We start from the raw sequence: 26,457 nt of genomic DNA on the forward strand, positions 1-26,457 counted from the left end.
ATAAATGTAAATTGAAATAAATACTAATCAAGGGGGAAGGTTATTGATGCTCATTTAAGATTACACTGGTAATATTAAAAACAAACCTGTAAACTACTGAGAACACAGTAATAATCTTGAATTATCTTGGGTGGAAGATCTTGAAGAACATCTTCCTTCATTCTGCGTAACAGGAATGGAAGTACCTGTCGATGTAATGCTTCCATTGCAAGAACACCTATGGTAAGAAAATAAACATTTATACAGGATAGTTTTTTTCTTTAATGTTTATTACTGTATTGTATGCATGGATTGTAGCATGAAAAATGTGGGAGAATTTTGTGGCAAGAACATTTATATCTAAAGTCCAAAGAATAATGTATTTTCTCATATGTACACACACTATGACAATACGCACTATGACATAACAGGATTACCCAATAGACTATTTGGTAGTCTTGATATAGGGACTTAAATTACACATAAGACTAAATAGAAATGCTGTCTTAGATATCAGGTTGCACTTTACACGGGTTCAAACTATATGCAAATGCTTTCTTACCCGCCTCTTGCTCCCGTGAAGAACTCCTGGCATCTCTGCTAGCTAATATGGGCTTTCCATAACGAGCTGCAAATTGTCGCTCAGTACCCAAGAATCCTGGCATCAGGAAGTCAAACAATGACCATAGTTCCAAGACGTTATTCTGCAATATACAAACAGACTGGTTGGTTTGTACACGGATTCAGTTTCGCATTATATTACGTTTCTACAATGTCTTCCAATTACATTTTTTAATCTGTTTTGCCATCATTGCAATAAATGATGAAATGAGCTTGATGATCTGCAAACATTTAGTTATTCAGATCTTTCTGTATCCTGTGCAAGATTTTAAAGTGGGAACTTTTAAACTGGGCTGCTTGTTGTCCATTGTCGTGGGCGAACTGGCAGTTGTGTTCACCTACAAAATGCACTTTACAGCACATCCTGTTAAGCAATTTGAGACGTCCGGCACTGTATCAAATCCAAAGATTATTAAAAGCTAGTCAAAAAGTATAATTTAAGTTAAAAAGCCATTCTCCCAACTGGGTATTTGAGCTTTTGCCAATTTGTTGGGATGACGTCTCATGAATAAGGATGGAGGCCAATTAAGCCAGGCTGACACCTACAGCCCATAATGCCACCTGGTTTGTTTTCGATCATGATCAGTATTGCTGTCCCCACTCAACGTATGCATAGCACTAATCAATGATTTAGTGACCAGGAAGAGGAAACTTGATTGTCAAACTTGGCACTGTGCAGAAATCAAGTCAGGCAGACACACAACATAGTACTGTGCCTTTACACACTTGGCGACTAGGAAGCATCTCCATAAAATGTAATAAATCTTTCAGAAGAATATAATACCTGTATTGGTGTACCAGACAGAATCAACCTGTAGTTTGCAGTTAGCTGCTTAACTGCTTTCGATAGTTTTGTCTTGCCATTCTTGATGACGTGGCCTTCATCAAGAATACAATAGTTCCATTTAATATTTCTGAAAACAAAATGAAAACTAATTAAGTTATGCACTATATCTAATTAATTAAATTCTGGAATACGAAAGACAATTTGATTACTTTGGCCAAAAATAAACTTAAGAACAAAGCATTTACAGACTTACTTGAAAAAGTCAATGTCATTCCGTACAACATCATATGATGCTACAACAAGATTGTGTTTTTTTATAAGGTGCTGTAACCTAAAACACACAGTAGAGTATAAAATCAGTTCTTTATAAAATATTGTCATGACAAGACTCTGATTCTAGTAATTTTAGCTCGATGAGAGGGAAAGAAAAATGCAAATAGTCACTATATTTACAACCAAATGCTGACATTTAGCAGTGAAACAGGAGGAGAGCATAGAATATTCCTTACATTTGAACATGGGCTGAATATGGAAATTTAGGTTCCTGGTAGTACAATTTCTTTTTAAAAAATACAGTTAATGTGAACAAAGCATAAATACGATCTAGCTTTGTCATGGTCCATTTAGGATATGCAAATATGCTAAAAATATGGATTCATACAACCTGCTATGGTTTACAATTCTGTAGCATTCAGAACTTACCTTGCCCTTTCAGTAGGGGGCCCCGTATAGTGCAAAGGATTCAAAAATTCTTTAGCGCAGAATTTCCCAACTTCATCTACCCAATGTCCTGTCAGTGTTGGAGGACACACAACTAAAGAAGGGAGAGGAAAGCAATTTTCTGCTTGATTTTTTACATAATCCTGAGTCCTGTGAAAATAGAAAGCAGGGAATTGAACACAATGATCTTTCCATCAAATTGAGGACTACCTTCACAAGGTTATCATGGATTGTACATCTTTAACAAAGTAGGTAATAATGATTCACAACTAGTGTGGTAATATTACCTGTGGTAATGATCTCCTGCAAGAATGCATATAGATTGTAAAGTCTTTCCCAAACCCATATCATCACAAAGAATGCCATGAAGCTTGTATTTGTTAAGGAATGCCAACCAATTTACACCATCCTATAAAAAAGTCAATTAAATTCAACATTTAAATAACCACATCAATTAAAATGTATCAAACCAAACAAACTTTAAAAAAATCCAGCTTTAAATATTTGAGCTCAGATTTCCCACCTGTTGGTATTTTCTGAGTTCAGCTTGGATAGGAACAGGAATTTTGTAGTTTTCCAATTTCCTCCCATCCAACAACTGTTCCAAGAAATGACGTTCTCTTGCTTTTTGTCTGATTAATTCTTCTGACATATTTGGTGGATCTGGAATACCAGCCTGGAATGCCAAGTTTGAGTGTAATTTTAAATTTGTTTTCCATGTATAAAAACATTAACAAAACTAACCAATTACTAGAATACATCTTAGAAACAGTGAAAGTGTTTCTTTCAAGACAATTTAACTGAGCCTTCAGAACCGTGAGGGTGCAATATAAATAATTACAGGAATGAGAAGATATATTTATGAAGAAAGTCTTTAAAAAATGAGTTCTAACAGTAAATCTAAGTGTGAGACGAGATTAAACAAATGTCACAAACCCACATTATAACCTTTATATTACAAACAGTAGTAATAATCCTTGTATTTAATACATAGCACCTTATCACTTTGTCGATGTCTCAAAGCACTTCACAGCGTATACTGTAAAGTAGATTTGACTGTATTTTGTGAATAAATCTCAGCAGCCAATTGCACACAACAGTGTTCCACAAACAGTCATGACATGTGACCAATTTTATTTGGGGGATTTGTTGGCCAGAAAACTGGAAGAAACTCCCTTCTCTTTTCAAATAGTGCCATGGGATCTTTAACATCCAACTGGACAGGCAGACGGGACTTCAGTTTTGCGTCTCATCCAAAGGATAGCACCTCTGCCAATTCAACACCCACCCTCCCCCAGCACTGCTTAGACCATGTGTTTCCAAGTCCTGATGTGTGGCTTGACCCACAGTCTTCAGAGGCGAGAGTGTGGCCACTGAGCCAGGCTGACTGGCTCAGTAGCCACACTCTATATTTCTTTCAATTATCAATCATGGCTTACAACACACCAGTACCACCTGCTGGTAAAATGTAGAACAGCAGAGTCCTTGTTATATACATTACATCTGAAACAAGTTCTTACTAATAATCAATTACTTCAATTAGGGAAATATCAACTATGGACAAAATAAGTACTACTGGATCAAAGTGAGCAAGAATACACCAAAGAATAACTTTAACCAAAGACATTATACTGGGTATAATAATCTTATTTGTTCTACAGTGCATACATACCTCTTTACTAATGGTGTCTGAAAATACATAAACGGTAGCAAACAAACAACTTACTTCAAGTGGCATTAATCTGATAAGGGTTGCAAAGCACTGGGTAGCCATGAACCTGACACTGTCCGTTTGGTCACTCATCCTGCCCAGCACAGGCACCACCAAGAGGACAATGTATGGGACAATGTCTACATCAAGCTGCTCCATCATACCTGTAGATATTTTAGCTAAGGAATGTTTCACAGACATCCAAGATACTAACATCTGGAAGTGACTTCAACTCTTATTCATACTAGACCTGGAACTAGACCTATAATGATCATCATAAATAGCTTTTAGAACAGCCTGTAAGAGTATTTAATATTCATTCTAATCTGATGTTTGATCAATCATCAGGGAGACCCCAAAAATAAATTTAAACTTAGTCATAATTCTGATATCTTAGGAATTAAATCCTCATGGACATCATGGAAGCCACTTGATATCCTCCAGACCAGACTATAAATGCAAGCCCCCGATTCCAGATTTGCAAAGCATACCCAAGACTGAAGTGAGCACGTACACACACACAGAAGATTAATATGCAATGTGAAGGATACATGCCAATGCTTCGATCGCTCCTTCCTGTTTTGCATTATCATCAATTGCTCCTAGCCATGGAAGAACTTTCTCCAGGAAAATGCTCACAGTTTCCATAGTAGCCATTTTGCTCATGACACCCACGCATCTAGCCGCCACATGCCTGACTGCAGTGTACGGGTGCCGTAAACATGTGCAAAGATGAGGAAGATGTTCCAACAGCTGAAAACAAAGTCCACTATATTTCAGGAAGCCAGAATTTAAAAGCATACTTTAACAGTAAATGCAGGACAATGTATTACCTGGAAAATTCTAGTAATTTTAATAATCCTCAACTCCAGAATCAATTTAAAATCTTTACAAAGCTTAGTATTTTATAAACTATTTTGCTTACAAATCGTGTTAGTTAATATATTTGCATCTGTATTACATACTGTCTGAGCAATCTTTGCCAGGAATGGAAAATTCATTAATTATGAAATCACATCTCCAGTTACTTGGATACATTTTGAAGCTAGTTTGACTAAACAGAACAGCTTTTTTAAAAAAAAACAGACCTGGGCATGGATATCAGAAGCCATTGCTGCTGCAGTAATTTCTAACACCTGCAATGAATTTACTAAATCTTGAGCAGCAACATCTCCTTTCTCAAGGACAAGATTTCCATCTGTAAAGATATGCAAACACAGCTCAGTTTCTCACACCAAACAAGAATTTCGCCCAAATAAAAACATACTTAGGAAGAACTACATACTGAAATTCTGTACATCGATATGATTCTTCAATGGTCCAACCATAGAATCCCAGAGATATGGCAATGATGTGGCCATTTCAGCACCAAAATGTTTTCCTATGGTAGTAAGTGCATATTCAGCTCCTCTCCTCTGAATCAAGTTCGGCTTCTGGGCCTGAAGCAAAATAAAAATAAGTAAATGTTGTTCCTCCTTTGCCAAAAGTTAAAAATCTATATAGAGGGGGATAAAAAAAAAACACTGCCAAAAAGTCTCCTTTTTTGCTGCCTCATTGAAACAGCAAGAACATTATTTTCTAATCAGGTAAGACATTCACTTTGAAATTTATATTTCAAACGTATTCACTTACCTCATCATGTTCACACAAGTTAATCCCTGCAATTCCCTGAGACATATCTGCAGATGATCCTTTGAGTGCTTTGGGAGTTGGCCCTCGCCTGCTGGTTAAAGCAAAGGCAGCTTGCTGATGCCTGTAAAGTGTAATAATTCCCCTAGTCTTATTTACAGTGTGGTGCATTCCATCTTTTTCGGAATTTGGTCCTGAAATAAAGCCATGGAATAATAAGCTTGTTAATATTTGAATAAAACCAACTATGCATTCAAGGCCAACTTCCTTTTTAGAAAAACATTTTATGCTGAAGGCACTTCCACTCAGAGCGCCCATGTTTGCGCTCTGTGACATGACCAATATAAATAGGATATTAAATTGCTGGAATACACATTGTAATTAAAAGTCATTAAGCAAAGATTCTCAGTTTTAAGACTTAGAATTATGCTTCTGGTCATCTTTCAGTATCTTGAGTGTTGTTCAATAGCTGAGGTGATCCAAGTTCAGCAGATAGTTGTGGCTATCAGCAGATTTTTATGCAGATAGCCACAACCGTGGCAGCAAATTGAAATTCAGGCGGTGTTACTCATATTACACCTACAATCTTGAAATCACTTTGAATTCTCTCCACAGACTCGCCCCAACTTACCTTGGACTTTGTGTAACTTTATTACTTGCAGCTACCTCTACTCAACTAATTTCCTCCGCCCAATCCATCCCACCTTCATTGGTTGAGCTTTCAGCCATTCATTCTATCTCTGCTCTCTGGTACTCCACCCTGGAGTCCCTCTACCTCCCCACCTTTTAAGCCTGCCTTAAGACCCATCCCTTTGGTACATATGAAAAGGAATTACTTCTGGTCACCTTCTCCCCTCCCCACTCAACAACCTCTTCCTGGGTACTGACAATGTGAACTGATCATTCATTAAAGCCTGGCCTATTCACCTCTTTTTGATGAATCCTGAATGACTAATGCCTCTAACACCAAATACCATTATGTCATTTTTATTGCATACTGTTTTTATACAGTAAGCATTCAATTTTCTCTGCCCAGTATTGGATGTTCCTGTAAGTACTTACATTTCATTTGAATTGCTTGTTATCACATTACACTGAGATTAGAAAACATACCGAGTTTCACAATTGTTCACTTAATAAAGGTGCATACATACTGAAGTACCTTTAGAGTTTTCCAGACTGTTGGGCAAGGCTACTGGAGAGATTGCTGAAGGAGTGACTGTAGAGTCCACACACACAGAGTTACAAAGGTTTTTCACTATTTTGGGATTAGGGCAAGGACATCTGGATGTGCACTGCTGTAAGAGCTTGGCAATGGAAGAGGCTGCATAATTCTGGACAAGTATGTTTTCTTCTTTCTTTGCTGCTTCCATTAAGGGTTTTATAACTGGATTCAGTTTTTCTGGAAGTTGCTGCAAATTAATAACTGCACAGGCAGCAAACATGTGAACCCTGAGATGAAGAGTTTGCCATTCTTGATTGGTCTCTGCTACAGTCATCTGGACCTGCTGTCGTTTACCATCCAACAGCTGCAGCACGTTGGGCATCAAACTACAATTTGAGGTTACTTCATTGAATATAGTTGTGACCTTAAAAATGTAAAAATATGTAACTTTAAAAATCACAAGAATTTAAATGGAACACTACTGCAATAAACATTAGAAAGTTAAACATTGTCTTAATTCTTTTTAAACGTCTTTCACATCTACACTCCTATCCAATGAGAAAAATATTATTTCAATTGATGACTACACTCAATTACAAAGTCAGGAATGGCAAAATGTCAACAACAAGGAGGGTCCCAATGGATTTTTTTTAAAAAAGGCTTTATGTTCCTGCAGCTTGCCCTGGTAAGTGGGAAGGCTAGGCCACGCAATTCCAATTACTTTTATGAATTTTTTGGTTTAAACTTAAAAAAACTTCCAATTTTCTTAAAATCTAAAATTATGGAATACATTTAAAAATCCTGGAGTGAAATCAAACTTAAGTTTTGAAGATCAACCAGAGCTGGAGTGTTTTTTTAAAAATTACATCTACATCAATTAAATGCCATCTTTTGTGTCATTTACATCTAACTTGTATACATTAACATTAATTTAGCTGATTCATTAGGCTTGAGTAAACCAAGATGTGTTGAAAATATTTAATTTGTGCAAGTGGTGTATCCTGTGTAAATCTTCACTTTGCCTCAAGAACGCTGTCTTTGCAGCCAAGTTCTCAGTCTTTTTCCAACCTTAAAAAAAATGGTTCCATAAAACCATATACAAACAACTTACCAATTCATTTGCTTGGTCTATTGTAAGCACATTATTATTCACTCGGTTTCCAACATCACAGTTTGCATCAGCCAATGATGTTATCAGCTGTTTGCATTCATTCTGCATTCGTGTGAATGGAATGGCTATCTCATCATAATAAAGATGTTCTGATAAAATTGCCATCAATCGCGGCTGTGCTGCATTGGACACAATGCTGCAATCCTGGAATTCAAATCATCTTGAGATTTAGTCAAAAGTCAATAACGTTTCGCATGAAGTCAATCTGACAAAAAGTGAAGAAAATATGTAGGAAAATGTATTCCAAGAGCATAAAATGCAAATCTAGCTATAAGTTCAAAAGCTGCAATGTTACAGTAGCACATACATGTCTGCAATAGCTTAATTTTTAATGTACTACATTTTTTTGCTTACATAGAAATATGAAAGGGATTAATGCACATAAATCATTCCCAGTATTGATTAAACTATAGAGAAATACAGAAAGAAAGAGAGCAAGAAAACAGATCTGTAGAAACTATCCTGCAATGAACATTTATGCAGCTTCAGACTCTGACAAGTTATTTGTTCTAAGTAGCAAATCTCACACAGGTGTTTTTCATCCATAGGTTTGTGGTGAGATGACCGAGTTATATCACATTCATACAACACACACTCTCTCTGCCAAGGCATTTGTAAAAGAGGGTCTTCAGAGTTCATTATTCCACCATAATGGGAAGATAGACAATAGGCTCAGGGGCAAAGAAAGTTACTCTTAAGACCATTTTCTTTTAAAACAGACTAAAAATCAGTTTTACCCTCAAGGGATTGATATCTTACCTTTTGCAATACAGCCCATTCAGAAATAACTAACGCCACAGCAATTCTCTGCAAAGCAGATTTTGAATTTAAATGGAACAGCAAAAGCTGGGCTAGGGATTCAGCTGGTTTTACTTCCTGGATGGTAGAATTAACAGTAGAATCACACATAGAACAGCAGAGGGCTCCAAGTAACCTTTAAAATATGAAAGAAACACACGTTAAACATTGTAATTAATTACATTTTCAGAAATAATTTTGGTAGCATACAAAATTTGGTATTTTGAATAAAATTAGAACCAATTTAATAATGAAGCCAAACTATCCAAAGATTACCTAGTTATCGATTTCAAACTATCCCTCAGGCTGTATATCGTATTACGCTTAACTCACAAAATACAGTCGATCCACTTTACAGTATATCCTGAGAAGCACTTCAAGACTTCTCAATGACAAAGTGCAATATCAAATGAAAGGATTATTATTATTTACCTTAATCCCAATTCCCTGCTCTTTCCCCACATTTTTATATGGTTTCTCTTCAAACAAGTCTAACTAAATCAAATTCCCTTTGAAATATTCCTAAAATCTGAACTTTCACATTCTTCTGAAGTTAAAAAGCAGCAAATATATATTGCAAAGGATTCAGGTTCTAATAAACCTATGTGAAACACCTTGTTCATGGAAACAAATAAAAAGTATACTGTATAACTGTGCAATTCCCTGTAAATTTTGAAATATGGTTGAGGTTATTACTTGGCTGCCATAAGACGTGTTCGAGTTACAACATAATCTCTGGTTGCTTGGTCCTCATTGATGGTATCTGAACCAGCAATAGACTCCTGTGTTACTTCTTTTGTTGGAGCTTGCCATTGTCGCTGTTTACTGCAAGATTTATCCTGCATCGAAGAAAATTGGTTACACAACACAAATTCAGATAAACCAAGGCAGAGAAGAGAACAGACACTCAGTATAGCGAGAGTAATTTTTATTGGTCAACTGGGTGTCTAACACTCCAATTCATCACCATGCTTAAGAGTACCAACATGAACTGAGAATTCTACATAAGAATGGAAATCTGTTTATCACATCCTCTCCTGGAGGGAGTGGACATTTTTGGTGAAGAAAACTTTAGGACTGACACCAGAAGTTTCTGTTTTATTCAACAACTCAACTAGATCAGCAGGAACGGTGGCTGAAATCAGAACATTTAAGCAGCTCAATGCTATACTGGGTTAATATTATGGATCAAATGGACCAAAGTGTCTTCTTCATCATCCAAACCCTTCTTGTGATGTTTTGAATCTCAACAGGCTGTTTAATTGAAGGGCATCACAGCAGAGCCCAATCCTGTCAATTAATTGATTTTAAAAAGACTGAGGGCACCCAAGTCACGTACAATAGTTTACCTTTGATTTGGCTTTGACCTCTAGCAGCATGTTTGAATCAATTGGCATAAGAGAAGGTTGCATCATTAAGCAAAGCCAAGCCCCCATCCAAGGACAAGCAGCGGCCACCACATACTGGACAGGGGCCTTTTTCAGCAACTCCAGCCACACCTAGAAGTAAGAAAATTGGAAGAATTAGCTGATTCTTTTTAAACATAAATCAGTTTAATTAAACTAAATAGAAATACATCAAACCCCCATCTTACCAGACTCCAGGTATCTGAATTCAGATTTAGCTGGACACCAAAAAAAAATATTTCCGTGGGGCAGAGCAGACGTAGACTCCTGCCTCTCTCCTAGCAGCACTATTGTCATGATGAGCACCTCACCATTCTTGCTGGCCTTCACAGTGGCTCGGATTGTTTGAATCCCACAAGCAGAAGATAACTTATTCTCTATCTTCTGCTCACAGGTTTCAAACAATTATATTTGAAAGTTTGTTTGTATAATAAACAAGAGAACTTTTAACTGCAGATGCAGAAATTCATCTGCAGCAATTAAATTATTTTGGTACTGATCAGATGGACCCAAATGGTCTTGCCTGATCTTGCACACCAACTATAATTTTTAATGACTTCAGAGAGACAAAACACTTTTCATATCAAATAAATCAGCTAACATTTAGCCAATTCTTATTTTGTCAGTAACTAGGAGTAGAAAATAGTACCTTTTGAATAAGTTCCAAAATTTCATGACTGCTTTCCAAAATACAGGATTGATAGATATGTCGTAGCATATCTTGCAAAATTGGAGTCAACCATGTCACACAGCTCTGAAACATGAAAAGAAATTGCTGGATGTATGTTTCATGTACATGAATAGCAATGCCATCTGTACAATAGAATTAAATACACCAATGGCAAAATAATCGGTTATATATTCTCAGTCAATATAATAAAGGAATACTTACCTCATCTTGTGTAGACAGAAGAGTGAATAATGTTTCCAAAGCTGCTTTACGAACAGAAGAAATAGTATGACGCAAAAATGGCCAAACACGGGGAACCAAAACAGTGAGCGATTGCTGGATACTGGCAATAAGAAAGTCAGTTTACATGATAAAAAAAATCAGTTCACATGACAAAAAAAGCATTCTAATACATTGGTACAAAATGCATACAGTAATTTTGTATATAAAAGGCACTATAACAAATGCAAGCATTAAAAGGATTATAGTCTTCTTGGCTGCAGGAAGAACTACTTTCTTTTATAGTTTATATTATCTATATCCCAGAACTACAAACAGATCATTAAAGCACTGCTCAACAGGTTTTACATTTTGATAAGATTTAAAATAAGGTGACTCAAAATGAAAAGCAAAAATAAATTTTTAACCTGATTAACCTGATTTACAATTTATTGAAAAATCTACTGTTATACAACAAATTTACATTTTTACATTCTGCTCATTACCTGTGCTGTTGAACTTGCCGATATGTCAATAAGGATGACAATAAAGTCATAATGCTATTCGTAGAAGCTGTAAGATCATCTAAGTCCAAAAGGGCATTCCATAACGTATTGATAATAAATGGTACCTAATGACAAATGGATAATAAGTTTCAAGCAATGTTCTCTCATAAAACAGTAAATTTACTTTTAGCATTAAAGGCAAAACAAGCTTTACTGGCCAATGTGCCTTCAATTAAATAAAAAAATAAATGCACCATGACTCAATACTAAGCATTTGCCGTTTCAGTTATACGAACACGCCTAATTAGCTAGTTGAAATGCTTTGGATCAAGCAGCTGACTTTGAATCAATAAACATTAATATTCAGCAGAGGCGAGTCACTGGGGAAAGAGAAACACATGCATGTTGGTAAGAAGGACCTATTTGTACAAGTACAGTGCTTTTTATTAATCCTCCCTGTTAGAGAAAAATGTTCAGATATGGAGAAGGGCAAGAACGGTGAAAATAAAATGAACTCCAGGTATTTCCACTTCATGCAGTTTCTTACTTTTGTTTTATAAGGAAACTCTTATAGAACTGGACAAGTGTAATCAGTTGGTGTAATCTTTCCCTTGGAGCTATCAAAACTCTTGCCAAAGCTTTTCTCTTCCCCACTTTTCAAGACATTCAACTATTTTCTCCGGCTGTGGTCGCACAGATCAGGTTCCTTGCTCAAGTGCTGTTAATGAGTGCCAGTGGATTATTCAATTGTAGACTGATGGCAGAAAAAAAATTACTGTTCTTACCCAATGGCCATATATTGTACCGTCAAGCAGGGATCACAGGAAAGCAAACAAGAATACGGACTCATTTTTTTCCTCCCTAATCTAGGGGCTGCTTGAAGTCCAGCTACTGCCCTTGCTGAGATCAACTAACTCACCAGGATTCTAATCTGCAACCTTCTAGTCTGTCTGGCTTAGTGCTGCACTGAATTTACTGCACTTTACCCACTAAGCCACCGAAGAAGCTGCCTACTTCCTATTTCAACATAAATATCGCATCAATGATCTATGTGGTTGCAAACATTTTTAAAGTGGTTTATTTAGAATTATATTATTTTAAACTTTTGTAGGTTTGGATGATATCTGAAGTTTGATTATCTATATTGCTGCAATATTGGTATTTTGAAGATTGGAATGCACAAATTGAAAATATACAGGGATAAAATATCTTTCTAGCCAAGCTGGCAATCTAAAGGCAGCAGCTGCATGGTCTTTATAAATTATTAGCTTTGTTCAAAAGTGTAGTAGACATGGCTCCAAAAGTATTTTAATTTTCTTTTAAATCTTACTATACCAACTGAGTTTACGTAAACCTGGGACAGCACAACTATTTTACATAAATAAGGTCACTTGGTTAAATAATTAGAAATATTTATAGTTTGATAGATTTTCTAACCAAAATGCTATTGCCTGTAGATTCTTATGTAAGCCTTCCTGTTGGCTCAGTGGGCAACTACCATGATTTGATATCTGGCCTGGGGTAGTAATGGAATTGCCTTCAATATTTCCCATCTTTGGGGTAGGGGCAAGAAAGGAGAAAATATTCATGTTCCCACTCGACTGCTGTACAATGACCCCTACAGAAAGTGTACTTGTGGACATCAGGTGACAGCAGGAAATGGGTCAGTCCACAGTTGAATAGCTGTCAAAACTAACTCTCCAGGATGAAACGGACGAATGAAAGGTTGGGTGAGATTCTAGCAGAAGTAACACGTCACTGATGGCATTACAATCATAATGAGCATTAGAGAATAGGCAGCTCACTTGGCTCATCTCTACCTTGTGAGCATCAAGCTCATACGCTCCACATTCAGCGCTCACCTCAGATGCTTTCAGATCTACTAGACTTTCCACAACTGGTACGAGCGCAGCTGCTGCTACTGCTCGAACATCATCATCCAAGTCCTGTAAGCCTTCGATTATAGCAGGAAGTACTTTTGGTAACAATGTCTCAATTAGGTCCTATAAAATACAAGCACCAGCATTTTACTACCCAAATGACCTGTGTTGGAATTCATATAAATTCAGGGGTAAAATAATGTATTAAATTTGGTTATCCACATGCATATTCAAATGTTACTGATTTTTTTCGTAAATGCCAGAGAAACAAGTTAACTTACTTGACGAATTGCCAAAGCATATTTTATTCCTAGAAGTCCACCATGTCTCACTTCCCACTGTTCCTGTTCCAGCAGTTTTAGAAGCACATCAACAGTTCCATGCACTCTCACCTCATTCATGTACTTTAACACAACTCCAAGAGTTTGAGCACAAGTCTCCCGCACAGGTGCAACAACCTGTAAGATAAAACCGAGTATAGATTGAGAAGAGTTTCTCCTTTTTCCTCCCACCTTTATTTAGGATTCTACATCAATCTTATTACAAGTAAGCTTTAACAATTCAGGATTTCACTCCTCCCTGATCAATTGCTTTTCCTTCCTCCAAATGGAAAAAAAATTACTTCCTGGAGAAGCAAAATACAAGCGGTCGTCAGGGATTTGAGTTCCGTTGGTGTATATATATATATATATATAAAAAATCTTTGCTTCCTCTGAATATACATCACAAAGGACAGAGTTTAAAAGTCTTATTGGTTAGTCACAAAATAAAGATTTATAGACGTAAAAATGAATAGGGACAAATGTAAAGAGTTGCCACGATGCAATAAAATGGCACAGAAGACTCAATGAACATACTTTTGTTCTTAACTTCAACTTGAAAATCATCAACTTTGTATTGAAACGAATTAACAGTATACTATTTTGGACACGAAACACACTGAAGCCAAAACCACGCAGGTGGAAGATGTTCCTACTTAAAACATAAAATCCAAATTAAGTGAAGAACAAAATGTTCACTAGCTATAGGAATAGTGCTTATTTAGATCCCAGTATTTCATAAAGAGCTTCAACCTGTTTCACCCCAAAAATATCCAGCAGTACTGCTTCATTAATACAGGTTAAAAAAACATTTGAAACACAGATAGTAGTGTTAGACGACTGAAATACATTCACATCTACAATAGCCTTGAGACTTATAGCTTTGATAAATTCTCAACTCCCTCTTCACTCAAAGTTTAAAACAAAATACAATTACATACCTCATCAGACACAAAATCTCCAAATCTGTCAAGTGCAAATACACAAAGTAGACGGATCGCCAAGTCTTCTAACCATTCCTGATGCTGCTGTTCAATCTGTAAAATACAAAGCCCATAATAAAGTCAAATCTTACTACAGTATAATGTTTCATGTCTTGACAGTGGAGGGGGGTGTTAAGAGAAGCAGAGCAATAACCTTACCCATATACTTATCTTGAACATTCCATCAATAAAAAATATATTATTCACTTAGGGCCAAACTAAAGTCAAACCTATTATAAGTATTATTTTACCTCAATTTTCACCAGGTACTGAGTTATGACCAAGGCAAGAATTTAATCCTTCATAAAATCCTTATGAAGGGTTGAAATCATAATCACTATAAAAAGTTATTTTACTATAACAACATACCACAAGCAAAACATGAACTTAGTTATCAAAAATACCACATGAGCCACATCTGTAGTTTTACCTCTTCCAGAGTGCTGTCTCCCATTTTACCTCCACTCTTCCCATGAGCTTTCAGAATCTCTCTCAACCCTGTTCCTGCACCATGACGAATCTGCCAGCAAGACAATACAGTTATAAAGTGATTCCATGCAATACATTGTTGAAGTGATAGTTTAATAACACTAGGGATGAAGAAACTGAAACATTAGTTAGGGGTACATGGACAGTCTTGTGTCAAACAAAATACACGGTTCTATAATCTAAGACTGAATTCAAGTTTACATACAAAGTAGTACAAATTTCTTGAGTTATTCATTGTGGAACATCACCCCCCCCCTCAACAAGCTCACAACAGTACCATTCCAAGAAGACTGTACACAAGTTCCCACTTTTAACTTTAAAACGATACCAATTTAAACTTGCATACAGTTTGTGGTTATTTAATGCAAGATTTGAGACAAGCTACAACAATATTCAGCAAACTTTATAACATTCAACCAGGTATATTTTTAAAACTAACATCTTTCTTACCTCCCATGAAGGGTTGAAAAGGTCATTACAAAGTTCTTCACAAAGGCTTTCCAAAGGCCATTCATTTGACTGTTGGGGGAGAAAAATATGAGATTTGTTTGCAAAAGCATATCAACATTTTCCTTCGTTTCATACAATTAATCAATATTGAACGTTAGTGGGTCATCATTCTTCATATTAGCTAATTAAATTGTTCCACATAGCAAGCAGATAGATTTAATATTATCATGGTCTCACAGTAAGAGCATCAATGTAGAAGATGTTTTCTGTTCAGAAACATTTAATATGAATATTGTTTATAGCAACACCATGACATTCTTCTCACCTCATCAAACAATGAAGAGTTGTGTGGTACATTATCCACCAACACCTTTGATTCAGTTGCTGACTGATCAATTACAACATTTGTAAGTTTCCTACGCTTTTCCTCAGGCTCCCCATCAATATTATCATTGCTGCAAAACAGTATAATACACTTGAGGCAAATTTAATTACAACTGCTGATGTATATTTTCAATTTCATAAAACAGGTTAGTTTGACATTTCCCTTATTAAATTTAATAAAGTGTTTCTAAACAAGAACATTTCAGGTAGCTAATCATTTTAATTGTATTTTCTACTCTACAGTGTATATTCAATCACCTTTTAAATAAAAACTCAAAATTCCTTCTGCAAAAGACTATATAAATAATTCTGAAGGTTTTAAGGGTAGAATTGTGAAAATTATACTGCAAGATAAAAAAAAATCCTTTTCATCTTCTTTACAAATGCAATATTATCTTTATAGCTGAAAACGTTTACCACTGTATACCATTTTAATTTTTTTTGCTTGTACATTGGCATTTATAAAGATTGCAAGGAATATACTGTATGAAATTTGTCTTACAGAATTATTGAAGTTACATTCTCATATCATAGCAAAATATCCAGATTACTGAATACTACATAATTTCAGATTTTTTCCAAGTAGAATTAAAATACTAAATGTTATTATTGATATATTATTCATCATGAAATTCAATAGAAGTTATCCAACACATATTCAAAAATATTCTGTATCTATAAATAAGACTTAGATACACTGCAAATCTGTAATATTATTTACAACAAGACATACCATTTTTCATTGTTTGCATTTCCTTCCACTGTATCTCTGGATCGTTGCTTAGCGAACAATTTAGCCATTCTCTTTGCTTTATTTTTCTGCCGACTACTCATACCTGGCTGAAATTCAGCTTCAATCAGGTCAGCAGCTTGCACAAGCTTTATTTTAAAAAAAACTCTGCATTAGCCAGGGATTTCAAGCTAACCTCTATTATTAACTCACTAAGAGAGTCTATATAGTATATATTAAGCCTTATATTCTTAGACAACATTAAGATATTACCAAAAACTTAAATATAATGCATTCTTCAAAATACAAGTTCAACATAGTACTGTATTAGAAATTCTGATAACTCACCTCTGGGAGAAGACATCATCCCCACAAAACTCATCACTCACTCTTTATCTCTCTGATCTCCTCCTACCATAACCCAGACAGGTGCATTCTGTCTTCTCGGGGCTACCGTTGTGCAGAGCACTTAGTTTCCACCCCTCAAAACCTCTGGAATTCCTTTCCTCTATCAATCTGCCTTGGCCCCTCTGTTTTGCTGCAAGTCTTGCCTCAATTCCCACCTCTTCGAACATGCCTATGACCATCTCCCTCTCACCTACTGAGTATCCAAACCCATGTGAAGCAGTCCTCAAGTGCCCAAACTGATGGACACTATATAAATTCAAGTTGCTGTTGTTGAGTAACACAACTCAGCATTGAAAGCAAAATATTTAACAGGAAGATAAAATTGATTCAATTCAGGTAAACAGGTGACATGCAATAATTTGTTATTGGACTCAGAGACTATATTAAAGGCTTATTCCTCACAAGTACAAGATTTCATCACAGTACACCTTCAGGAAAATAAATTGGGTTTGTATATCCTCAGCAGCCACTATAATGACAAAGAAATATATGCAAAGAATTCTACTATAACTAAAGGCCTTGGGTGTTGTGTTAAGTCAAAGGCCAAAACAAAAGGCAACTGCAAAATGCCTCCATCTGAAAACATTTTTTTCTGGACCCAAATACATCAGGCCTCAAAGCCAAGTGCAGTAACACTTGCAATCCATCATATGTGCATTACATAAATCAATGATATTCTTTTAAAAAAGACTGTATTTAGATGCTGTATTTGATTACATAGTTTAATTCGTGGCAGATGTACCACCGACCAAATCTGCATACGTGGCTTTGAAATCAGTTATTTCTCCAGGAGCATGCCATGGATAAACATATGGCAAACTGAGCATTCGTCAATCCCAATAGCTTGAGCTCATAAACTTAGGAGCACATTTTCTACAATGGGGAAGACTGTCTCACAAAAGAGAATCGATAGAAAATGGACTATGCAGTCTTCAGTATTAAAAATAAACTACAGAATACAAGAGCATGACGGGCATGCGGATGATAATTTAGAAGCACAAAGGAAAGCCAAACCCACTGCATGATTCCTTGAAGTCAAACAGCCTGTGGTTCTACCTACAGGTTGTTTTATTACTGGTGGAGCTGGAGGAGGATTATAAATGAGATCTTCATCATTAAAGAGCTCCTCCGTGTTCATTCCTAGAGCTGCTCCCATATCAAGACCCAACTTCTTCTGCAACAGTTTTCTCTGATGCGCTATTCTCTCCTTTGGGTCAACTTCTCCTGCAACAAAACAAATATTAGTAGTAGCTTTAAGGACATTTACCAAATCTCACCTTATAAAATAAGTTCATTAAACTAAAATTATGATACATTGTACTGGCATACTAGCCAAAATTCATAGAGTAGACTTTATAACAGTGGAGACTTCCAAAACCTCAAGAAAGATAATGATTTCCACTAATTGAGTGAAATGGAATGGCAAATAAGTATTTTGTCAAAAGACATAATTTTATAAACAACCACCATCATAAAGAGTGAAAAGTCTACAATGCATCTGAAAAGTTCCTTTTATCGCCTATGCCTTTGAAGGTGAGAAAAGCAGAACATAAGCAAATAAGCTGACACTACTCTTCTTTCCAATATGACATTTGACCAAATTATGATTTTTTTTTAAAAAAAGGGATTATTACCCCTGGCAATGTGATCCGCCAATCAACTAACAACCGGGATCCTATTTACAGCTAGGTAAACAGAGATGTGTGGAGTAAGAAACTTGCCCAATGTTTCGTCTTGCCCAGGAATCAAATCCAAGTACTCTGGCTTGCAATGCGAGTGCTCTAACCAATATACTACAGGACTCCACAAATCATATCAGGATAAATCATACAAGTACTATTTTCACGTCACTGTGTCTGTACTAATTTAATTGTGATAAACATACCTGATTTCTCATGTTGAATCTCAAACTCTACACCAGCAGAACCAAGAAGAGATGCTCCATGTTTCAAGAGACGTGAAATATCAAACCGGGTAAAGCTCAAACGATCTGAAGACGCTTCTTCCATTTGAGTTTCTGAACCAGGCTCTAAGAGTAAATTCAAAAGTATAGGAAAAATATTCCAGAAAAATAGGATGCAGTACTTCAATTCCATTCCACTCAGCATCTCATTCATCAATTTTCAAATTTTGTGTTTGCATCCAAAGCTATAAAAATGCACAACTGTAGCTTGCACTTCAAAACAGGAATTAATTCATTCTATATTTGTAGTAAAATACAAGGCTTTAATTATGCAACTTACTCCAGTGATTAGTTTTATTGTGGGAGATTCTTGATTTTTATTAAATATTGATTTTACAAGTCAAAGATAAATAGCTGCCTTCATTCCATCATAAAAGGGAAAAATATATACCTTGCTTTGGAGTAGGGTTCCATTCTGGCACATTCTTCACGATAGCTTCTACTGCTTGACCAGCTGCAATGCGCGTATCCCAATTAGGACTACGTAAATATGTTAACACCTGGATTAAACAAAACAGAAGTTTAAATATTTACACAAATTACTGTTCATAGAATTTTTTAAGCTCCATGTATTTCAAATGTATTCACTCTGCCATGGTGGGGAGGAAGAAAGACACATTCATTCGAGGAGCCCAATTGTAGACTGCAACAATTCTCTCAGATTTTCCTGCTCACATCACGGCCTCTCAGCTGTAGAAATGGGCCTATTCCCAAGCATTTCAGGTGGATGCTCCAGTGTATACAAATCATACATAATTCCTACATCTGTTCGTAATGAAAATTTTAACTCATAATTAAAGAAGAATATTATTGGAAAGACATGGGGAAGGACAAACACTAAAAAACATTATTACAGAAAGACAGCAGTAAGCGGGAAAGAGTAGGGGAATGGGGTGCCATAGATTACTGCAGTAGGCATCAAACACCAGAACAGACAATGGACCGAATAACCTCTTTCTTTGCTGCTGTAAACATTCAAGATTACACCTGTCTGCGATCTCATCTCTTTCTCAGTTTTTTCTGACATCTCCTCAGTTTTAGTTTTAGACTGACCATAAAGGCAGAACTGTTTTTCTCCTCAGTCCCAAGTTTACATAGTCACCTATTTGAGGAAAATATTAATTTGATGAAAATTAAACTTCTAATATAGTACTAATCTGATTCAATTTAATTGGCCAATCTTGAACAGCAAGCTATCATTTGGGTTACAAGATTGGTCCAATGAACTCAGACTATAAAGTTGTAAGTGCAGTAGCACATATAAAACACAAAAATCAAAATGACTTCACAGCTATTGTTAATTAAAAACAACACAAAGGATCACAATACTTGGTCAATGACAATGCAAATAGACAGACTTGCTTTTGTTGCATTGTAACTGCTATTCCAATTATGGAAACATGATGCCATATTTATATTAGAGAACTGCTTGAAGTAGAATTCAACCCAATTTTTCTGCAAGGCCAACTTTAGTGCCAGCACCAAATACATACTGCAGTATGCGATTTTCATTTCTGGCTGACAAGATAATAAAGGTCTGTAGAAGAGAAACTGAGAACTCCACCCTATTTCAGCCAGAAAAAAAATAGCAGCCTGCCTTCCAGTGACATACTGCCTCATAATGCTGCCTCAGTTACATTAAATACTGTGGCACATATTAATAGTGTTGCTGGAGTTGGGAGCTCCAACTGGAGCAATGCTACAAGGAAAATATGACTTAAATCAAATACTTCCAAATCTTCGTTTTCAATTTAAACTGGTGTTGCATCAATATTTTAAATCATGAAGGAAATCAGGAACAAAAGTCAACAAAGCAGACAAAAGTCACATCTAGATTTTTCTCAGTGCAAAATGCTGGTACCAGTATTGTAGTTGTCTGAATCCCATGAGCAGACGATAGCGAATACGTTATATTCTGCTCGCGAGATTAAAACGGAGTCAAAGTCGATCTCCCTGGACACTGAAGGCCAGCAAAGACTGAAGTGGTGGGGAAGTGCTAGGTCAGAGAGGTGAGAGGTCTACACATGGCCTGTGAAAATTTTGGGCCCACAGAAATGTTTTTTTTCAGGCACAGACTGGCTAGATACCAGGAATTTCCAGATGGGGTAACTGTACACAATCAAATCTGGGTACAAAGAAAATGTCAAATGAAGCTAAGAAAACAAAACATAGGCAAGGCGGAAGCTGAAAAGATTTTTATCCATAGCTGCAACTATATTCTTTAAGATTAATTTGATGATACTAATAAAATTATGTATAAGCATAAATGTTCTACTGTAGTTTAATCCATGCTAACATTAAACACCCCAAAATCAGACAGAGGAATGCAGAACGCTCCAAATTCTATAAATAAGCATGTTTCCAAATCACTGACCCTTTAGCAAAATATATTCTTCACCTGTAAAGGTATTGCAACATTAAATATACATGCACATATTTTAAGAGCAACAACAACTTGCATTTATATAGTGCTTTCACTTAGGGTAGAGACAGTGGCGAAACTTGACGCTGAGCACATTTCAGCAGACAAACGTCACAGGATAGGCACGGTCGAAGATGAAGTACTCCAAGCATGATCTGAAAACAGGGGAGGATGCAAGGCAGAGGGAATTTTGGGCAGGTCGGAAACTGTACTGGTGGACTCAAGTAGGGAGTGGAAGGAAAGGTGTGAGCAAAGTTGATTATCGACAACGTGTTCCAGAACTTTAGCAAGGAAGGGCAAGTTAGAAATAAGCCAGTAGTGTGTAAGATTAGAGGGATCAAAATTACTTACTTTGGATAACAGGTTGTGCAATTCATGAGGATGTAACTTAACTACTTCACCCAACTGTTGAGCTGCTGCTTTTCTAGTTACTGGTGTGGTGCCGGTGTCCAGTAAAATAAAGAGACGGTCAAGTCTATTTAAAAAGAAACATACATAGTCAGCAAAAAAGTGTTTTAATCTGACATGACACATTTCATAGTTAATTATTTTATAGAAAATGTTCTGCAAGGCATTAACACAACTAACATCAAGTGCTGTTTTATAAACAGGATTTTTGTCAATTTGTAAGGCTCTTGAAACAATAGCTGGCACAGCAAGGACAACAATCGGAAATACTGCTGAAATGGGCTTCTTTTTAATAGTGAATGATAACGAGAAGACAACGCTTGTACTCAATAGACAGTGATTAGTAAACCAATAGTCAAAGAACTATGTGGAACAAAGTCAAACATGTCTCTGCTCTTTGGTTTAATAAAATACTTTGCTGAACAGCATTCCTGAAAACTGTCTGAACTATTTTGACCAATATTTTCAAACATAGGCACACCATCGCCACTTTTCCTCAAATGAGAAGCTAAAACACATTCACTTAGATAGGTAAGGATTTTATAACTTTTAAACTGATGAATGCATTCTTTAAAATAAAATGTGGAGTCCTGTAGCTCAGTGGTTAGAGCACTCGTCTTGCAACCTGGGTTCGATTCCTGGCTGAAGTAAGTTTCCTTACTTCACACGCCTCTGTTTACCTAGCAGTAAATAGGAACTCAGTTATTAGTCGATTGGCGGATTGCTTTTCCAGGGGTAATAATTCCTTCAAAAAAATAAAATAAATACATAATGAATTGGTCACTTCAATCCACAACTGTTTGTGGGACACTGCTGTGCACAGTTGGCTGCCACATCTGCCCACAAAATATAGTCTTACAGCACTTTACAGTATATTCTGTGAAGCACTTTGAGACGTCTCAAGGACGTGATAAGGCACTATACCAAATGCAAGGATTATTATTATAAAGTAACAATCAGCAAACCTTTGGCGTTCAATCTGTTTCTGCATTAAAAAACACATAATTCCTCCTCAAAATTTTACTCTTTTACTGCTGCCAAGCTCCAACTACAACTTTCTTCTGGCATCATGTGTTGACATAACCATAAGTTCTTCTGCAGTGTTGTAAGACTTAAGTTGTAGAACTCCAAACTCCCCATTCTTCCTTTCCTCCCACGATTTTCCAAAGCAAAGCTAGGTATCACCAAGCCAATACTCTCAACTAGTTTTATTTCTCTTCAGCACTTTTCAATGTCTGGCACTATATGATCCTTGGACTCAACTAGGTTTCCTTAAATAAAACAGATTATAGAAAACAAGGCTGCAATTTAATATTTCATATTTATACATCATCCATATAACTTCTGTCTTGCGATTTGATTCATCTGAACGCCTAGAATATTTTACAGGTTCATTACTTCCAGTTATGCATCATTTCATGTATTTATGCCTTTATAAACTAAGTGATTTAAATAATAATAATAATTGAGGGTGAAATTACATCATGTCAGTCACAGTACAACTACCAAACAAAGAAGATTTAATACTGTAAATAAGTTACTGACAGATTTTTTTAAATATCAAATTCATGGTTTTAAAAATAAAGTCTCCAGATTCATAAGTTAGTATTGTAGCTTCAGCAATCAAATATCTGTATCGAGTAAACAAAAGGCAAAATACTGCAGATGCTGGACATCTGAAATAAAAATATAAGTTGCTCGGAACACTTAGCAGGTCAGGCAGCATCTATGGTGAGAAGAAAGCCAGTTAACGTTTCAGGTCGATAACCTTTCGTCAGAACTGGGGGATACTGGATGGGAGCAACTTATAGGGACAAACAGGAAAGGGGGCAGGGAAAGAAAGACAAAGGAAAAAGTTAGGTGGAGAATGACATTTGTATCCAGCATTTTGACAAAAGAATTTGACAGGAATCACTACATGCATTTTTAATCTATCGGATTGTCAAGGTGAACCGTAAAAGCGAGATAAATCACTGCCTCCTCGCAAAGGGGGAGGGGGGGGGGGAGGAAACAAGTATTACAGTAGTCCCTTTTTGTCCACATCCTAGCAACTAACTGAAGAATCACAAAGGAGTTGCAATAGAAAGGTAATGACATCTTCTGCTACAATGACACGCAGAACCATGGGGAGGAGAGGAGGGGTGGGGGAGAGAGGGGGGAGAGGGAGATTAGAATTTTTTTTTAAAAAACTGGACCTCTCCGGACCATCCCTTCCGTTCCGACGACTCAGGCTGGAAACCAACAAGTTTCCCAGAGCAGACAGTGCATGTCCTGGAGTCTGTTATTCCGGCTGTCCAGCACTTCAAACACAAATGAAGATTCAGTCCATCCCAATTAACACACGGGAGCATTCGGTTTCCTCGTCTGAGAGCATTCGACGTGAAAACGTTACACAGGACTCTTCTGCGAGACCCTATTTCCACACACATGGATTGATTGATTGATTGATTGACCGATCGATCGATCGATCTCTACGAGTTTTTTTTTCCGTCAGCGGAAGAAACAACAAAGGACAAGACGTCAACACGACGCCGGACCCCAAATGATTTTAAAACGTTAGAAACCAGTGGACTTCCACCCCCCACACAGCCGCCGAAAGGCTGAGATCTCAAGTAGACCGTAAAAAAAATCTAAGTGGCTCATCCAAAAAAAAATTTTAAAATTTTTTTTTAAAAAAAAATAAAAAAAATCAAATCAACTCCGAGGCAGTTTCTTTGAAAAGTGCACTAAGTCCCCGTCCCCCCCCCTCCCCCTCCTCCTCCGGCTGCCACCGCCGTGGCCGGTCGGCATTCCCGGCCAAGGCCCCCACGACGGGGATCGTCCAGAAGCTCAGACACTCTCAATAAAAGTTTCGACTCACACTTTTAACAACTAACGTGCGGGAGTCCCGCAAAGGCCACAAAGACGTGTCTGTGGTGAGCGGCCACACCGCCGCCGCCTCACCATCCACACCCACCCCCCCCCTCCCCCCACGGTTCAAACTGTCACTGGACGCCGGGCTCAGAAACGAGCAGAGAGAGGCCTTTAAACAACCTCTCCCCCACCCCCCCCCCCCCCCCCCCACACACACACACACACAACCGCTCGCCTTGTATTTCAACCTCACGAAGGCAGAGCGATCCGCCAACCCACCTCGACACCGCCATGTGGGCTTTATGGCATGAAACAAAAACGCCGCCGCCGACTTGTTCCGAGGCCGCGATCCCACCATCCGCCGGGACTCGAGCGCCAGGCGCCTGGTTCGATGCCCTCGACCAGGCCGCGCTGCTCAGCTCAGCTCAGCCCAGGCCCGAGCGGCGCTTTAATTCATCCCTTCGTGGCAGAAGACAGAGAGGGCGTGTTTTTTTTTCCCCTTTTCTCTCCCCCCCCCCACCACCACCACCACACCCAAAAAAAAGAAAATACCCTTTATTTCCGATCGGTATCAAACTTCGAACGGCTGCTCTATCGCACCGAGACCACCGGCTCACCCTCGGGGATCGGCCTGAACAGAAAGGGGTTTAAAAATTGCCGAAAATCGTGCTTTTTGCGAGGCGGGCGGAGCGGCTCGGCGCTTGGTTTTATATGAGGAGCCATCTTGCATTTATTCTTACCCGGTATGCCTCCTCGCGTCTGATTGGTCGCGCCGGGTTCCGGCGCCCAATCAGGATCGGCGTCTCTCCCGAGAGCGGCTCGCCTTCCTTGGCAAAGCGGCTGAGAGAGGGGAGGGGAGCCGCCGCCGCCGCCCCCGCCGCCTGGCGGTGAGCGGCCACCAGGGCACACGGTGCTGGGGGTGGGGAGTGGTGGTGGTTGGTTGCGCGCACGTCGCTCGCTCTCTCTTCTGGTGACACGACGGGAGCTGCCAACGTGATGCAGAAGGAGGCTGTGGCCATCCGGTGGGCGAAGCTGCTCGTTCGGAGTGACCGGAGGGGGTGGGGGGGGGAAGGAGACCTTGAAGAACGGGGACCGAATAGGTCGAGCTGCACTCCCTCGGAGATTAAGGCCTTGAGAGAGCCGCCGCCGCCGCCGCCTGGGCTGTCACTCCCTCCCCATCCTGTGCTGGGGGTGTGGTGGGGGGGGGAAGCGCTGCTGCAGCCCGAGAAACTGACTGCCATTCATTCGCCTTCGGGTGGGATGTTTAAAGTTCCTGTGGGACTCACCCGTACTCGGGATTATAATAATAATAATAATAATATTATTATTATTATTATTACTCGGGATTACTAAGTGAACCAACGAGACCGTGTGATAAGAAGAACAACTGCAGAAAATCGATGACGAATAGGCGGTCAATTCCCTTTGCAGTCTATTCTGCGAAGCGCTTTGAGACGTCTGGAAGACCTGTAAAAGCGCTCCGTCACTTGCAAGGATTATGATTATGATTATTATATTATTGTATAACGTGCGATAATTTTCTCGACTTAAGACTGCCCTTCTGGTCAAGGTGGTCTTGCGTCATCATCACCTATTCTAAAGATAATACATAAACCCCGTGTAAAACCTTAACGGTGGTTTATACGACACAGTCTAATTCTGCATGTCAGATACCTCATTCCTGGTTTGGTTGGATTCTGCCCGGTGTATTTTGAGCTTCAATTTGGGGTACATTGTCTCAAATGTACAGTGAGCTTTGTAATGTGAGACACCTGCCTACGGATA

General features: G+C 37.9%; 1 protein-coding gene across 2 annotated transcripts in view; it reads right to left on the minus strand.

Moving 5' to 3' along the window:
• The window catches only part of btaf1 (BTAF1 RNA polymerase II, B-TFIID transcription factor-associated), a 31,106-nt gene extending 5,913 nt beyond the window's left edge, over positions 1 to 25,193 (minus strand). Inside the window, exons 1-32 of one of the 2 annotated variants that reach the window (XM_007896488.2) lie at positions 24,952 to 25,193; positions 21,763 to 21,886; positions 19,381 to 19,489; positions 18,912 to 19,055; positions 18,087 to 18,250; positions 16,622 to 16,767; positions 15,830 to 15,959; positions 15,505 to 15,573; positions 14,996 to 15,085; positions 14,524 to 14,619; positions 13,544 to 13,720; positions 13,245 to 13,385; positions 11,383 to 11,507; positions 10,880 to 11,000; positions 10,637 to 10,741; positions 9,931 to 10,080; positions 9,278 to 9,420; positions 8,543 to 8,717; positions 7,724 to 7,927; positions 6,610 to 7,036; positions 5,451 to 5,641; positions 5,104 to 5,257; positions 4,907 to 5,016; positions 4,370 to 4,571; positions 3,834 to 3,982; positions 2,631 to 2,783; positions 2,395 to 2,516; positions 2,090 to 2,257; positions 1,641 to 1,718; positions 1,385 to 1,514; positions 542 to 683; positions 87 to 217 (exon numbers count right to left, since the gene is read on the minus strand). In XM_007896488.2, the coding sequence (XP_007894679.2) occupies positions 87 to 217; positions 542 to 683; positions 1,385 to 1,514; positions 1,641 to 1,718; positions 2,090 to 2,257; positions 2,395 to 2,516; positions 2,631 to 2,783; positions 3,834 to 3,982; positions 4,370 to 4,571; positions 4,907 to 5,016; positions 5,104 to 5,257; positions 5,451 to 5,641; positions 6,610 to 7,036; positions 7,724 to 7,927; positions 8,543 to 8,717; positions 9,278 to 9,420; positions 9,931 to 10,080; positions 10,637 to 10,741; positions 10,880 to 11,000; positions 11,383 to 11,507; positions 13,245 to 13,385; positions 13,544 to 13,720; positions 14,524 to 14,619; positions 14,996 to 15,085; positions 15,505 to 15,573; positions 15,830 to 15,959; positions 16,622 to 16,767; positions 18,087 to 18,250; positions 18,912 to 19,055; positions 19,381 to 19,489; positions 21,763 to 21,886; positions 24,952 to 24,965 (4,584 nt within the window). In that variant the 5' untranslated portion in view covers positions 24,966 to 25,193. Of the gene's footprint in view, positions 1 to 86; positions 218 to 541; positions 684 to 1,384; positions 1,515 to 1,640; positions 1,719 to 2,089; positions 2,258 to 2,394; positions 2,517 to 2,630; positions 2,784 to 3,833; positions 3,983 to 4,369; positions 4,572 to 4,906; positions 5,017 to 5,103; positions 5,258 to 5,450; positions 5,642 to 6,609; positions 7,037 to 7,723; positions 7,928 to 8,542; positions 8,718 to 9,277; positions 9,421 to 9,930; positions 10,081 to 10,636; positions 10,742 to 10,879; positions 11,001 to 11,382; positions 11,508 to 13,244; positions 13,386 to 13,543; positions 13,721 to 14,523; positions 14,620 to 14,995; positions 15,086 to 15,504; positions 15,574 to 15,829; positions 15,960 to 16,621; positions 16,768 to 18,044; positions 18,251 to 18,911; positions 19,056 to 19,380; positions 19,490 to 21,762; positions 21,887 to 24,951 lie in introns of both variants that reach the window. The other variant, XM_007896480.2, reaches the window with a different exon arrangement.
• Between the last annotated feature and the right edge of the window lie 1,264 nt (positions 25,194 to 26,457).

The sequence above is a fragment of the Callorhinchus milii genome, unplaced genomic scaffold, assembly GCF_018977255.1.
Source record: "Callorhinchus milii isolate IMCB2004 unplaced genomic scaffold, IMCB_Cmil_1.0 Scaffold7, whole genome shotgun sequence".
NCBI classification, from domain to species: Eukaryota; Metazoa; Chordata; class Chondrichthyes; order Chimaeriformes; family Callorhinchidae; genus Callorhinchus; species Callorhinchus milii.